This window comes from Lycium barbarum, chromosome 11 (genome assembly GCF_019175385.1).
Source record: "Lycium barbarum isolate Lr01 chromosome 11, ASM1917538v2, whole genome shotgun sequence".
NCBI lineage: Eukaryota > Viridiplantae > Streptophyta > Magnoliopsida > Solanales > Solanaceae > Lycium > Lycium barbarum.
In genome coordinates, this window is record NC_083347.1 from 19,815,114 (window position 1) to 19,828,434 (window position 13,321).

The following is a 13,321-nucleotide window of genomic DNA, read 5'->3' on the forward strand; positions in this document are numbered from 1 at the left end:
ATCGCGTGAAGCGCGAACAAGTACACTAGTATAAATAAAAAGTAGAGGCAGTTCATTAATCAAAGTTAATAAACGAGTGCCTTTGAAAAACTTGGCATAATTATCAGGCAAGGTAAATAGTTAAGATTATCTTATATTTATTATACTTAGTACTATTTAGATTTTGGCATTTAATGTACTTGGAATTCAACTTGAGTTGGGTTCACTTCAAATTGGTAAATCAGTAATGGACCATATAGGTTGATAATCGTATTGATTATAACATTCATGTGAGAGACGAAGAAAGAAGTTGCGAGTATATCAAAATCGGGGCTAAACATATGTATCATATGGATTTATGTTCCTATTAGTATTTTTATCCTATTAGTATTTGCATTACATGTCCAAGAATTTCTATATGACGTCGATCTATATAAATATGATCAACATTAATTATTTTCAAGAACTTCTTTTCTTTTAATATTTATTCTATAATTTTTGTTCTAATAATATTCTCATTGATATAGGTACGCGTACACTAAAACTTGTTATTTATAGACAGTGACGGAATCAGAATTTCCGTCTAATGGGTTCAAAATATAAAAAAATAAACATACGAAAAAGGTTAAGGGAGTTCAACATCTACTATATATACATAAAAGATAATTTTTCCCCGAGGGGTTGGGATGAACACCCTCGGCTTTATGTGGCTCCGCTATTGCTTATAGAACATTGATGATTAAAAAATAACCTTTTAGCGAATGGAATTTTTGCTTTTGCTACATCTCATACGAGCGTTATACTTGCAAGTCGCATCTTTCTTGACATGCAAAGCTGAACGCCTTTTACAGTTCTAATAATTGGGTCCCGCCATACAGCCTTGGGAAAGCTAGCTTATTCAGCACGACAATTCACATACGTGGATATTGTACGCTGCTTCAGCTTATACATCATGCATAAGCTGATGTACCCTCTGTCACTAGCTTAAAAAAAAAAAAAAAAATCTAGATAGACACCTTAGCTTTAACAGCCGGTACTTCAACTATAAGTAATATGAGATTGCATATCTAGATACTTCAACTTAATTTAAGTTGGTCCTCTAGACATTTAATTTTAAAAATACACATCTAAACAATTTTAATTTAGGCGTGTATAGATATTCATTCTCAAAGTTAAAATAAATTGAGGTGTCTAAATGTGCACCGAAAAAAAGAAAAAAAAAGAAAAAAGAGCGATTGCTATTCCCTAAGTATTTCTCTCCATATAAAAAAAAACACACTTCCCGCTTTTCAACTTCTCAGTTCCCTCCTTTTCTCTGTCTCTATTTGTTTAGAGAACTGCTGCTAGAGTTATTTTTATTTGTCGTAGCAGGTAATTTAGAATTACTTTTACTTGTTGTATGCAGGTAATTTAAATTGTGGTTCTAAAATAGTCTCTTAGTTCAATTTTACTTGACATTGTTGTTGTTTAAAAGTCTATTTATGATCGAAATATATATATATATATATATATATATATATATCAGTAGTTCTGCTAGTGAACTGTAAATTATGTGTTTCCCGATTTTGTTTTGTTTTGTTTTTGTTTTTGTTTTTGTGTGATATGAAGTGTTTCGATGAATTAAGATGTGTTATGCACCTATATCTAAGGTTTTGATGTTTTTGTACTTTACTTTTTGGAATTAAAATTAGGTGATCAAAGTACGTACTCAATACCTGGAGAATTCTGACGATCGTGCTAAACACAAGCTCAAATAACAAAGGTATTTGTGGTTCTTATAAGCTCCTGTTTGGTCATAGCTATTGAAGTTGAAATTTGAAACTTGAAAATTTGAGTTTTTGAAGTTTGTGATTTTCGGAATTTGAAAGTTGTGTTTGGACATGCATTTTAGTTGGAAAAAAATTTGAAGTTATGTGAGTGGAAGTGAAATTTCCCCCAAAAACTGGTCTGAGCCGGTTTTTGGAACTTGAAATATTTTGAAGATGAATTTCCAAAATCTGATCAAATTTCATGGTCAAACAGATGTTTGAAGATAAATTTTCAACTTATGATCAAATATCATGGTCAAACAGATATTTGAAGATAAATTTTTCAAAATCTGATTCAAAATCTATGGCCAAACGCTAGCTTAGTGTAAATTTTCTGTCATAATGTATCTTTGACACTGTTATCTTTGACAGAGTTCCATATATCCTTAATGAAAATTCACACGTGCTTTATGGAGTACTAGTTGTTATGACCTTTGTTTGAGCGATGCATGACGCTCAGAGGCAACTATTATCCTGTATATGAACATGGCATGCTTTGCATTGTTAATTTTGTTGTTTCGTTATGTAATGTTTCTATTTTGATTAATTGTCCATGTAGTTGAAGATTTCAATTTGGTAAAAGAACAAAAATGAATGCTGTTCTTGATAAAGAGAGAGACTATCACTATCTCGAATTGATGGCACGGATAGGAGGAAGGAAAAAAGACCGTGCGAAGAAACAAGAGGAAAGACCAGAGTTAATGTGGGAGAAATGGGAAGAACAAAACGATAGTTGGCTTGAGGAAAACTACAGAGATCATGATTTGGATTTGGATGATCGGAACGAGTTAATTTATGAAACAGTAGAACCATCATCGGATATGATTGTGCCATTGTTCAGGTACCAGAAGGAGTGGTTGTTTTGGGCACTTAATCAAGAAGAATCTGAAGCCAAAGGGGGTATTCTCGCTGACGAGATGGGAATGGGTAAGACCATACAAGCGATAGCGCTTGTTCTTGCCAAACGTGAATTACAGAAAGTTTCCAGTATATATTCGTCTTCACCCAGTACTTCCCAGAAACTCCCAGTACTAAAGGGGACTCTTATTATATGTCCGGTGGTTGCTGTCCAGCAGTGGCTCAATGAGATAAATCGATGCACCATTGAAGGAAGCAACAGAATTCTTGTTTATCATGGTTCCAACAGAAGGAAGCTTAACCACAATATTGAAGAATATGATTTTGTCATCACTACGTACTCCATTGTCGAGGCTGAATATAGGAAAAACGTGATGCCTCCAAAACAAAAGTGCGAATGGTGTGGCAGATCATATTATGAAGAGAAGTTGTCCATGCACCTGAAGAGGTTTTGTGGACCAGATGCGCCAAAGAATCAGGGGAAGAAGTTAAAACTTGATGTAGAATTGTTGAAGCAGAAAACAGATACTACGGAGTTAGAGACAAATATGCAGACGACAGACTCTATGGCGTCAGAGACTAATGTGCAGAAATCAGGTTCTACTGAGTCAATGACTGATATGAAGAAAACAGGTCGTAGGAAGCATAGGAGAATGACAGAAGAACGGAAAAATGATGGTTCTATTGATAATTCAGCCAGTACAAGTCAAGATTTGTCACACAGGAAGTCAATTTTGCATTCAGTAAAGTGGGATCGTATCATCTTGGATGAGGTAAGTCGTGCATTTGCATATCATGCATACATATACAGGGTGTTGCTTTCTTCATTTATAATGTGTTGCTTTCTTCAATTATCATTTTCTCATAGTTTTTATTTGTTAGTATTAGCTTGGAGTGAATGTGGTTGGTTTCCTAATGATTCGTTTGATAAAAATACCAGTTTTATCACGGATGATCAAGTTATTCACAAATGCTTAAGAGTTAGAAACATGGAGATCTGTAGTGATATCTTGAGGAGCTAGAATGTGAAAATCTTATGGTTTACACAGAAACACTATGATAACTGCTGACTTATATAGATAAATTACCTACCTACCTCTAGCATGGTTTAGGTCATTAACATTTAATTAGCAGTATGAAAGAAAGTATTTATCCTTGTCCTGATGCTCATTGTTATTTTCAATTGTTTATCATGTGAAATTTTATCTGCAATTCTAGTTTGATCTCTTCTATCCTCATAATGGATCTGAACATTCTGTTCTCTCTGTTTCCAACTGGATGCTGTTGTATTTGATTTGTTGTAGGTGCCTGTCCCTATCATCTCACTGCATTGAAAATTCCTTAATTGCATGTGATCTAAAATCTTTTGTCTTCAATGTGTGAACTCATTTCACTTATCTGAAACAGGCTCATTATGTAAAAGATAGGCGCAGCAACACGACAAAAGCTACTCTAAGTTTGGAATCTTCTTTTAAGTGGGCCTTAAGTGGTACTCCGATTCAGAATCTTGTCGGAGACTTGTATTCACTTGTAAGTTCAACTTTTGCAGGTTAATGTCTTCCAGATGTTTGTGTTATGAGATTAATTAAATGCTTTACTTTTGCACAGGTCCGTTTCCTACAAATAGTACCCTACTCTTTTTACTTTTGCAAGGATTGTGATTGCAGAACACTTGACCATAGGTAGTAAAGCTTCTCGTATCTTTGTACCTATCCCCTAGGATTAAAGACGTATGGGGCTGTAAATTTAGTTTATATTTTATCTCTTCCTCCTTTTGCTGTTCGCCCATTGTTGTCTGTAATCTTTATTGTAACTTTTATGTCTTCCAGCTCTACAACCGAGTGCCCACAGTGCCCTCACACATCTAACCGGCACTTTTGCTGGTGGAATAGAGTAAGTTACAAATTGATTATTCAAACTTTTGAGGCTTGCTCTTATTGCCAAAAATAAATTTATTGCTGACATGGTGAGGTTGATGCGTCTTCTCTTTCTAGTACATTACTACACCTATGACACATGAAGGGAGTTCTGGGAATGGTCGAGATGCAATGGTTCTTTTGAAGCACAAAATTCTAAATTGTATCCTATTAAGACGTAGCAAAAAAGCAAGAGCTGCTGATCTTGCACTTCCTCAAAAGATTGTAAGTTTTGTCGGGCACTAATGTAGTCTACTTCAATTTGATAATCTTCTCTCCAGCTTATTCTTGTACTTGTATATGGCCTCAGGTTACTTTGAGAAAAGATTCTTTGGATGTCAAAGAAGAAGACTACTACATGTCATTGTACAATAAAGGCCAGGCACAATTTAATACGTATGCCATCTATCCTATATATGCCATTCCAACCCAAGCTTTTCTTTCTTGCTTTTCTGTGGTTCCCCAGTTTGCTGGTCACCCTTAAGTAGTGTTTTCCCTATTGATTTTGTATGATGAGGGGAACTCTTGACTTTGTATTCTTGTCTTATGTATTAACTATTCTCATGGACTATGTTTCATATGATTGCTTGGTCTTGAGTCTTTCTGGAACATATTGGTTTCATTTCTTGGAATATTGAATGATTAAGATCATGTGCTTTCATTTCCCTTCCAATGTGTTAGATCATGAATTATGCTACTATCTGACTGCATCTCTCTCGTTCTCTCTCTCTCTCTCTCTGTATTTTTTTTTTTTTAATTCTTCCTTTCTCATTTCTTCTCCTTACCGTTCTCCCTTCTCCCTCCTCATCTCTACGTCACCATGAATTTCTTCCCTTGTTATTTTACCTTGCCAAAAGGTTAACAAGAGAGCAAGGATAGTTTTAGCTCTAATTATATTTTTCCCATTATGTGTTCCTGTGCAGTTATGTTCAAGCTGGAACATTGATGAATAACTTTGCACACATTTTTGAGATTCTCACGCGCCTACGGCAGGTACGAAGATGATGTATACTTGCTTAACATGCATCGAACCAAAATGTTCTTGATAATTGTAATGTACACCTTCATTCACATACTCGTTCATTCTGATTGACTAGTTATTACCTCCCTCACAATTTGATCTACCAGACTCTAGTTTTATGGTGAAATCTCTATCTGATTTTCTTTCCTTGCAAATGTTTTCACATTCAGCTACTTTTCCTTAGTCTTTTCATTTAACAACTTATTTCTTATAAAATACATAGACATATGTTGTGCAAGCTCTTTATCTTCACATATTCTTTTTAATATTCTGCAACTTTAAATTCACCTCATCTTTTCCCTATACTGTGTTCTGCTGTGATTTTATAACCCTTCTGGTATTACAATGTTTTTGTTTGTTAAATTTTTGAAGTTATAACTTTGAATGGTTGAATGTTATTTGTATGATAGCTTAATGGTGGATAGTCAATAAATTTTGGTCAAGGGTATTTTGGAACCACAAAATTAATCTGCACTCAACCAAAGTGTAGACTGGAGCATAGATTGAATTGCAGAACTTATCTGATGTGTAATCCAGCTTACTAGATGAGCCCTAAAGGTTATTTAAGCATACTCCTATGCTTAATCATTTTCTCATGGCAGAGTTCTTAAGTTTTGCTGTGCTAGTCTCTTTTATGAATATAATTTTGAAGTACCTGCCCCTCTTTATCATGCTTAGCCCCAGGTATACATTTAGTTTTCTGTCACTTGTTATATGCAGTAAGTATTAACTTTCCTTTTTGCATCTTTTAGACATGCCTCTTGCATAAAAAGCTAGCAATAAAATAACAGTTCAAACCACTTGTAATAAAGTCAGCAATTTGATTATCTAAAATATGCATGTGTGTATTTTATTACTGATCCATCTTCAGCCATGTTTTGTTGTGCTAAATGTCTGATTGATATCTTTCTTTTGATCGACAGGCAGTTGATCATCCTTACCTTGTGGTATACTCGAGTACTGCTTTGGCTAAAAGTGGGAACCTAGACTCTGGAAATGTTGATCAACCTTGTGGCTTATGTCATGAGACAGTGGATGATCCAGTTGTGAGTTTAAGCAAACCTATTCCCACCCCACTCCACCCTGCCAAAAAAAAAAAAAAAAAACGGAAGTGGAAGTTCAGCTACTCCATATGTTATTCCCGTTTCCCCCAAAACCTCTTGAAGTTCATGAATATCTGGGGAAGTCTTTTCCCAGTGTACCAAAGAAATTAGTTTTCATAGGGAGTACTTTTATTATCCTTTGGACACCTTAAAACACTTTATTTAACTCTTCAGATGGCATACTAAATGTCCTTATCCATTAGACAGTCCTTTTTTTGAACTGTGCATTCTCTTTTGATTGTTGCAGGTTACTTCTTGCATGCATGTATTTTGCAAAACGTGTTTGATGGACTTTGCTGCAAGTGTTGGACAAGTGCCATGCCCTTTGTGTTCTGAACTACTTACAGTTGACTTCACTGCAAATAATGATAATGGTCAGAATTCTAAACCGACTCTCAAAGGGTTTAAGTCCTCAAGTATACTGAACAGAATGCAGCTCGATGCATTCCAGTCCAGCACTAAAATAGATGCATTGGTATGCAATTACCTTCTCCTTTTGTTATATTTTCCTCAAGTTGCTTTTTTTCCTTTGCATTATGGTTTTTCCCTTCTCACAAAGGGAGCAAGTTGATGTCATGCCACATCCTGTACAGGCATCGAGCCACTACTTATGATTCTAAGACTTACATGGAATCTTAATTACTGGAATTAGCTACCGATAAAAAAAGATTACTGGAATCAGCTTATGATGATGTACCTTGATGTATGTGCTTTTGCATTGAAGCAAACCAACATATTGTTGTAAATTTAGTAGTGTGCCAACCTGGAAATATGTTGAAGCTTATGGATTAAATATTTTCCCAATTTGAAGTGCGGAAAAATGAACGAATCTCATTCTTATCATTTTCCATTCAGATTGTTCTTGAAGTCTTCTATTATTTATTGTGCATAATAAAGTTACAACACCTTTATTTTCATATTCTCTTCGTTTCAGTTTATGTGACACTCTTTTCAAATTGGGACTATACTAGAATGTTGCTATCAATTCGCTAGTTGTATTATTCTGTTCAACTGTACAATTTTCAAACATTTATTTCACTCAAAAACTAAAATTTAACTTTGATGCGATATTTTCTTAATTAGACTAACTTTTCAACCTTTAATGTATGTTTCTTCCATTTCCATGGTATTATAGTGAAATTAAATTGACACCTTAAACTCAGTATTTAAATACAATGATCCCATCTTGAGATTCAACGTGAGAGGCTGTGCATGAAGTACATGAGTGGTTCTCATTGCTTGTTTTATTGATTCTAGCGGGAAGAAATTAGGTTCATGATTGAAAGAGATGGTTCTGCAAAAGGAATTGTTTTCAGCCAGTTCACATCTTTTTTGGATCTGATACACTATTCTCTTCAGAAGGTAAGATATAAAGATAGCTTTGCTCCCTTCCTACTTTCCCCTCCTTTCTTTTTCAATATGTCTAACAAGAAGAGCTCGCCTTTTGTATTTTTCAGTCGGGCATCAATTGTGTTCAATTAGTTGGATCCATGTCTATTGATGCAAGAGCTGCAGCCATTACCACATTTACTGCGGATCCAGATTGCAGGATATTGCTTATGAGCTTGAAAGCTGGAAGTGTTGCACTCAATCTTACAGTTGCATCACAGGTAAGCTGTCTCTATCATTTCTGCCGACACCGGCTGTGGTAGCTTTTACCAAATTCCAAAGGCTGTTTTGTTCCTATCACTCTTCAGAACTCCTGTTATTTGGTTCATTTAACATATTCTGACTTCACTTGTCTGTGCACTTAAACAACCAGCTTAAATACCATTATCACTTGTCTATATGTTGCATAAGTGCACAATTCATGTCTGATAGGTGGCTTCTCTTTGCCTATGCCAGGTTTTCATGATGGATCCTTGGTGGAATCCTGCTGTGGAGCGACAAGCCCAAGATAGAATCCATCGAATAGGGCAATATAAACCTGTCAGGTCTGTTTTGCATTTCTTGTACTCTTTATGTCATTGAGTGGAGCTTATTTTTTTTCCCTCATTCCTAGGATTGTGAGATTTGTGATTGAAAATACAATTGAAGAGAAGATCTTAAAGCTGCAGGAGAAGAAGGACCTTGTTTTTGAAGGGTAAGTGAGTTTTATTCTTATAGGGTTGTATATGTATTCTGATAAGAAATAGGTGATGAGTTAAAAGTTGAAGTGATTTTCGAATGCGTTCTTAGTTTGAGAAGTCTCGAGAAATTATGGTGATGGAGGTAATTTTCTTCTAAATTCTAAGTCTATTAGGTGCCACACTTGGTGAGCATCATCATCTTCCACCATGTAGGTCGAGGATTCAAATACATACACAAGTAGCTTCCCTTTCCCCTTCCACTTTGTGTATTTGCAAGCTTGCAGCTCATCCTACTTATCCTCATTGTTCTTGACTCTCTCGGTGTATTGATTACTCAATCAGTTCCTTGCTATCACAGTTGTATGTCACAGCACCGTTCCAACTGCCTACTTCATATATGATTTCCCTTGAAGTAGAGTAATTATGAGAGATGTCACTCTCATCAGTTTAAATCTAAGTAGAGGAAGGCCCATTCAATGTGGCTGAAACGTGCCCCACTTTCGTCCTTGCTCTGTGGGTGGAGCTAGATTTTAAGGAGGTTCTAGTGACTCCCCTTGTCATTAAGACTTTTTTTTTTTTTTTTACTGTAATGGTAAAGGGTACACAAAGTTGCTCTAATTCATATGTTCAAATCCAAACTGTATTATTCGAGTATTTTTTTGAATATCCTACTGCATTGCTCACTAGCTTCTTGCTTCAACATCTTGAGTACTCCAAAATTATTGATTTCTCCTCAGTAGCCAATTTCTCATGCCATGCCATCTGGAAAACTAGCAGAAGTAAAACAGTTTACTTTTTGCTTTCTTGTTCCCTTCTCTATTCTCCCCACCCCCAAACACACTCTCCAAAACTTTTCTCCCCTTCTTTTTCTCCTCTTCTTTTTCTCCTCGACTTACTTAAGTTTCAACTGTGATTGCAGGACAATTGGTGGCTCTTCAGAGGCGTTTGGAAAGCTGACAGAAGCAGACTTAAAATTCTTGTTTGCAACTTAAATTAGTTAATATTTTGTTTTTCAGTTTAGGAAGCAGATTCACTAGTATTTTGATTAGCTTCTATCACAAAGTTTGTAAATAGGCTAGTCGTCTGCTGCCCATGCTTTATAGTTTATATATATATACTTCTGAATATAGCCAGTAGAAAGGCTGTACTGCTTTTGGTTTGTCCAGGGAATGTTGCTTTTGCATCACCATGATTAGCTTATGATCTTATTTGTTTTGATGTTCTCATGCTGTAGTAGGATCAGTTAGTACCACAGCGATATGGCGTCTTTCAAGTTATTTTTGGAAAAGTTATAAGCATCTTCATATTTATGTAAAAACTCCACCACCCTCGCAAGTCTGAGCATTGGTACATCGGTAGATTTTAAGCATTCTCGACAAATCCTTCTATTATTCCCTGTCATTATTTTCCTAATCTTCCTTCTTATGTGCTTCTCCCTTTATGATACACAATATTCACTCGGGTAACATCCGATACAAATAGTGTGAGGTACATCGATGACATTACGCTATCAACTTGTAGCATAAGAAGTAAATTTCCTTCAAACACTCCTGTATATGAAAGACAGCCAGGTATTTTTAAAATAAACATTTAACCCTTGTATTAGGGAAATCTTACACGAATATTAACACAGTTAAGACTCAGTGATCCTTTGTAAATTACTTTCACATAGCTTGACAAACTTCATGTTAAGTACAGCAATTGATTTTGCTAGTTCCATACATTATTTCAAAAGAACATAAAGAAACAAATTGATATAAGAACTTTGAATAGGCGAATTTTCAACTTCAAAGAGAGAATTAAACCACTTTCGTCAGTGTGATGAAGAATAACATGCATAAACAAACAGTATTCAAAGGCAAATTAAATTATAGATGTCCCTTATGTAGGCACTATTGGAAGCCTTTCCTCTTGAGGTTCACTACCATTTGCAAGGCTATTGCTCCACAGACTTGGATGGCGTAGTTGGGTAGCGTCGTTAGCAGAATGTGACCAGTCTTCTAACGGAATGCTGAAGCTACTAGTCGTCACATCGTTCATGATATGAGCAACACTGTTTGTGTGAATCTTCTCACGAGCTGATCGTTCATGAATACCAACCATAGTAATCCCAATAGGCTAAGGTGCATTACCAATTGCTATCTTATCAACGTATTGATCCATTGCAGCACTATATTCCCTATCCATACAACATTCAACCATCACAACTAGTGCTCTCCTAATGTCATCAGCAAGTAACCTTTTCCTGCACAGATTGAATAACGGATTCAAGTCCCTAGCACACTGCATAAAAATAGCAACCATCGAAATAGATTCCCTCTGATCTTCCTTCCAGTTATCAGTCTCATGATCAAGTTCTTGATTCCACTCATTCAACAACTTGTTGTAGAACACCAAAATCTTATCCTCATCACACAAATCCTCAAAATTTATTTTCATCCTCTTCAAATCTCCCTCATCACGATCTTTATCCTCTGTCGCCTTCTGCTTCAACATCCCTGACTTCTTCAACTCCAAAATATCTCTCAAAAAGTCATTCTGATGAGTTATGATAACTTATGTTTTGATGATTTGACAAACCTCATTTGAGTGGTACCACGTGTTATAATACTTGAAAATGACAAACCTTATTGGATGGACCAGACGGGATCAGGTGTCCTCACTCATGATACCTTGCGGTGTGATTAACCTTATTCGAGGAACCAGATGCGGTCAGGTTCACTCGATAGGGAGAATGATGAGATATGATACCCTGTGTCATGATGATCTGACACATCCCATTCAAGGAACCAGATGTGATAAGGTTCACTTGATGACTTGGATAATCTTACAATACATCACGTACTGATGGGATGACATTCTCTTCTGAAGAACCGGACGCAATCAGCCTCACCACACAAGCTGCAAGATACATTTATGAAGGGACCAAATGAGGAGCTGGATAGGGACCAAATACGCTTTCAGAAGGATCAGATGTAATCAGGTCCCCTGGTCGTTGCTCGGTCAACTCTACAGCTGTAAAGTTGCTGCCACCGTACCGACTGGACAGTGCAGCAACACAGCTGTAGCATGCTAGTGGACAATGCAATGTCCCTTTCATCTCAACACTTGTCTCTCATATATAAACAACATAATGCAAGAGAAACCCCAACACTTTGCAAATCAGAAAATTTTATACATCTCAAAGTTAGCAGCCTCCTCTTAAGGTGCTTTCAAGAACAAAGCTCCAACAAACAGAAGGACCAATTCCCAATCATTGAAGATATCTTTAGTCCTTAGGTTTGTTGAGGCTTTGTCTCTTGTTCTTAACTTTTATTCCTACACGGCTTTGAAGAAGTGTAATAGTAGGACAAATTTACAACCATTCTGAGTTTGTTCACTTGGCTAGAGTTAGTCAAGGTTTGTTTGGGTTCTTGGCTAGAATTAGTCAAGTTTTGTTCTTTGCAATAGAGTTATTGTAAAGGTCTTACAATAGAGTTATTGTAAGGGGTGAGGGATTAAGAGTTTAATTACTAGGTTGCAATAGGTTGTAATCTGAAGTTTCTCAGTTAGTGAAGTTAGGAAATCCTACTCCGGTAGGTTGTAGTTTTTAATCCCTTGAGTAAGGAGTTTTTCACATTAATATCTTGTGTTATTTACCTTCCGTCTTTACTTAAAGGAACAAATAGAGAACCAGGTTCTCTACATTGTTTGGTGGACTCATATATTCTATCAATTGGTATCAGAGCAGGTTATTTCTAAAAGGTTAACACTTAGAAAGGATCCTTCTCATGGCTAGTTAACCAAACCTAGAAGAAGGACAATCTATCAAAGATCACCGAGATTTGATGGAAAGTACTATAGATGATGGAAAGCAAGAATGCATGATTTTATCATGGCTGAGGATCCTGAGTTCTGGGACATTTTTGATGGTCCTCATGGTTCTATGAAGATTTATAAGGCTGGCACTGCGATAGATCCAAAAACAAGGAAGAAACACAGTGATGCTGAAAGAAAAGCTGTGAAAAAGGAGTTCAAAGCAAAGAAAATCCTTATTTGTGGTATTGGATCAGAAGAGTACTAGCGCATCTCATATTGTGAAACTGCAAAGGAAATGTAAGAAGCTCTCCAGATTGCGTATGAGGGAACCAGTCAAATAAAGCGGTTCAAGATTGACATGCTAACCACAGAATATGAATCCTTCAAGATGAAGGATAGTGAGTCCATTTAGGATCTGGAGTATCTCACTCAAAGATTTCGATAGAGGGTCCAGAGAGATTGTGGTTCCTAGAAAGAAAGCTCCAGCAAAAACCTCAAAGGATATCACTGTTGTCACAAGTGTGGGAAGGCCGGGCACTTTATCAAAGAATGCCCTCTCCAAAAGCAGGACTATTACAAGAACAACTCTAACAAAATAGCAAAGAAGAACCATGTTCATGATGAAAAATTCAAAAAGAACGATGCAACTGACAACTTGGCGAAGCAAAATTAGGTTGCCTGGAGAGACTCTTCAAGTAAATCTGAAGATAGAGATGACCAAGGTGATGCATCAACGATGGCTGTTGACTTTGAACCTTCAGAACATGAG

General features: G+C 36.3%; 1 protein-coding gene across 1 annotated transcript; it reads left to right on the plus strand.

Moving 5' to 3' along the window:
• The first annotated feature begins 820 nt into the window (after positions 1–820).
• Positions 821–9,977, plus strand: LOC132618966 (DNA repair protein RAD16-like). The gene is made up of 16 exons (XM_060333952.1): positions 821–1,350; positions 1,671–1,741; positions 2,347–3,418; positions 4,053–4,175; positions 4,254–4,327; positions 4,475–4,538; positions 4,640–4,786; positions 4,872–4,957; positions 5,485–5,554; positions 6,506–6,628; positions 6,933–7,160; positions 7,943–8,047; positions 8,143–8,295; positions 8,531–8,619; positions 8,688–8,768; positions 9,674–9,977. The coding sequence occupies exons 3-16, from the start codon at positions 2,378–2,380 to the stop codon at positions 9,744–9,746; spliced, it is 2,457 nt and encodes an 818-aa protein (XP_060189935.1). The 5' UTR covers positions 821–1,350; positions 1,671–1,741; positions 2,347–2,377; the 3' UTR covers positions 9,747–9,977.
• The last annotated feature ends 3,344 nt before the right edge of the window (positions 9,978–13,321 follow it).

Excerpts from the sequence above, each read along its gene's own strand:
- LOC132618966 (XM_060333952.1), top strand. The coding sequence starts at position 2,378 with ATGAATGCTGTTCTTGATAAAGAGAGAGACTATCACTATCTCGAATTG. Across the intron at positions 4,328-4,474 it reads TGCAGAACACTTGACCATAG|CTCTACAACCGAGTGCCCAC; the intron begins GTAGTAAAGCTT and ends TATGTCTTCCAG. Across the intron at positions 8,769-9,673 it reads AAGGACCTTGTTTTTGAAGG|GACAATTGGTGGCTCTTCAG; the intron begins GTAAGTGAGTTT and ends CTGTGATTGCAG.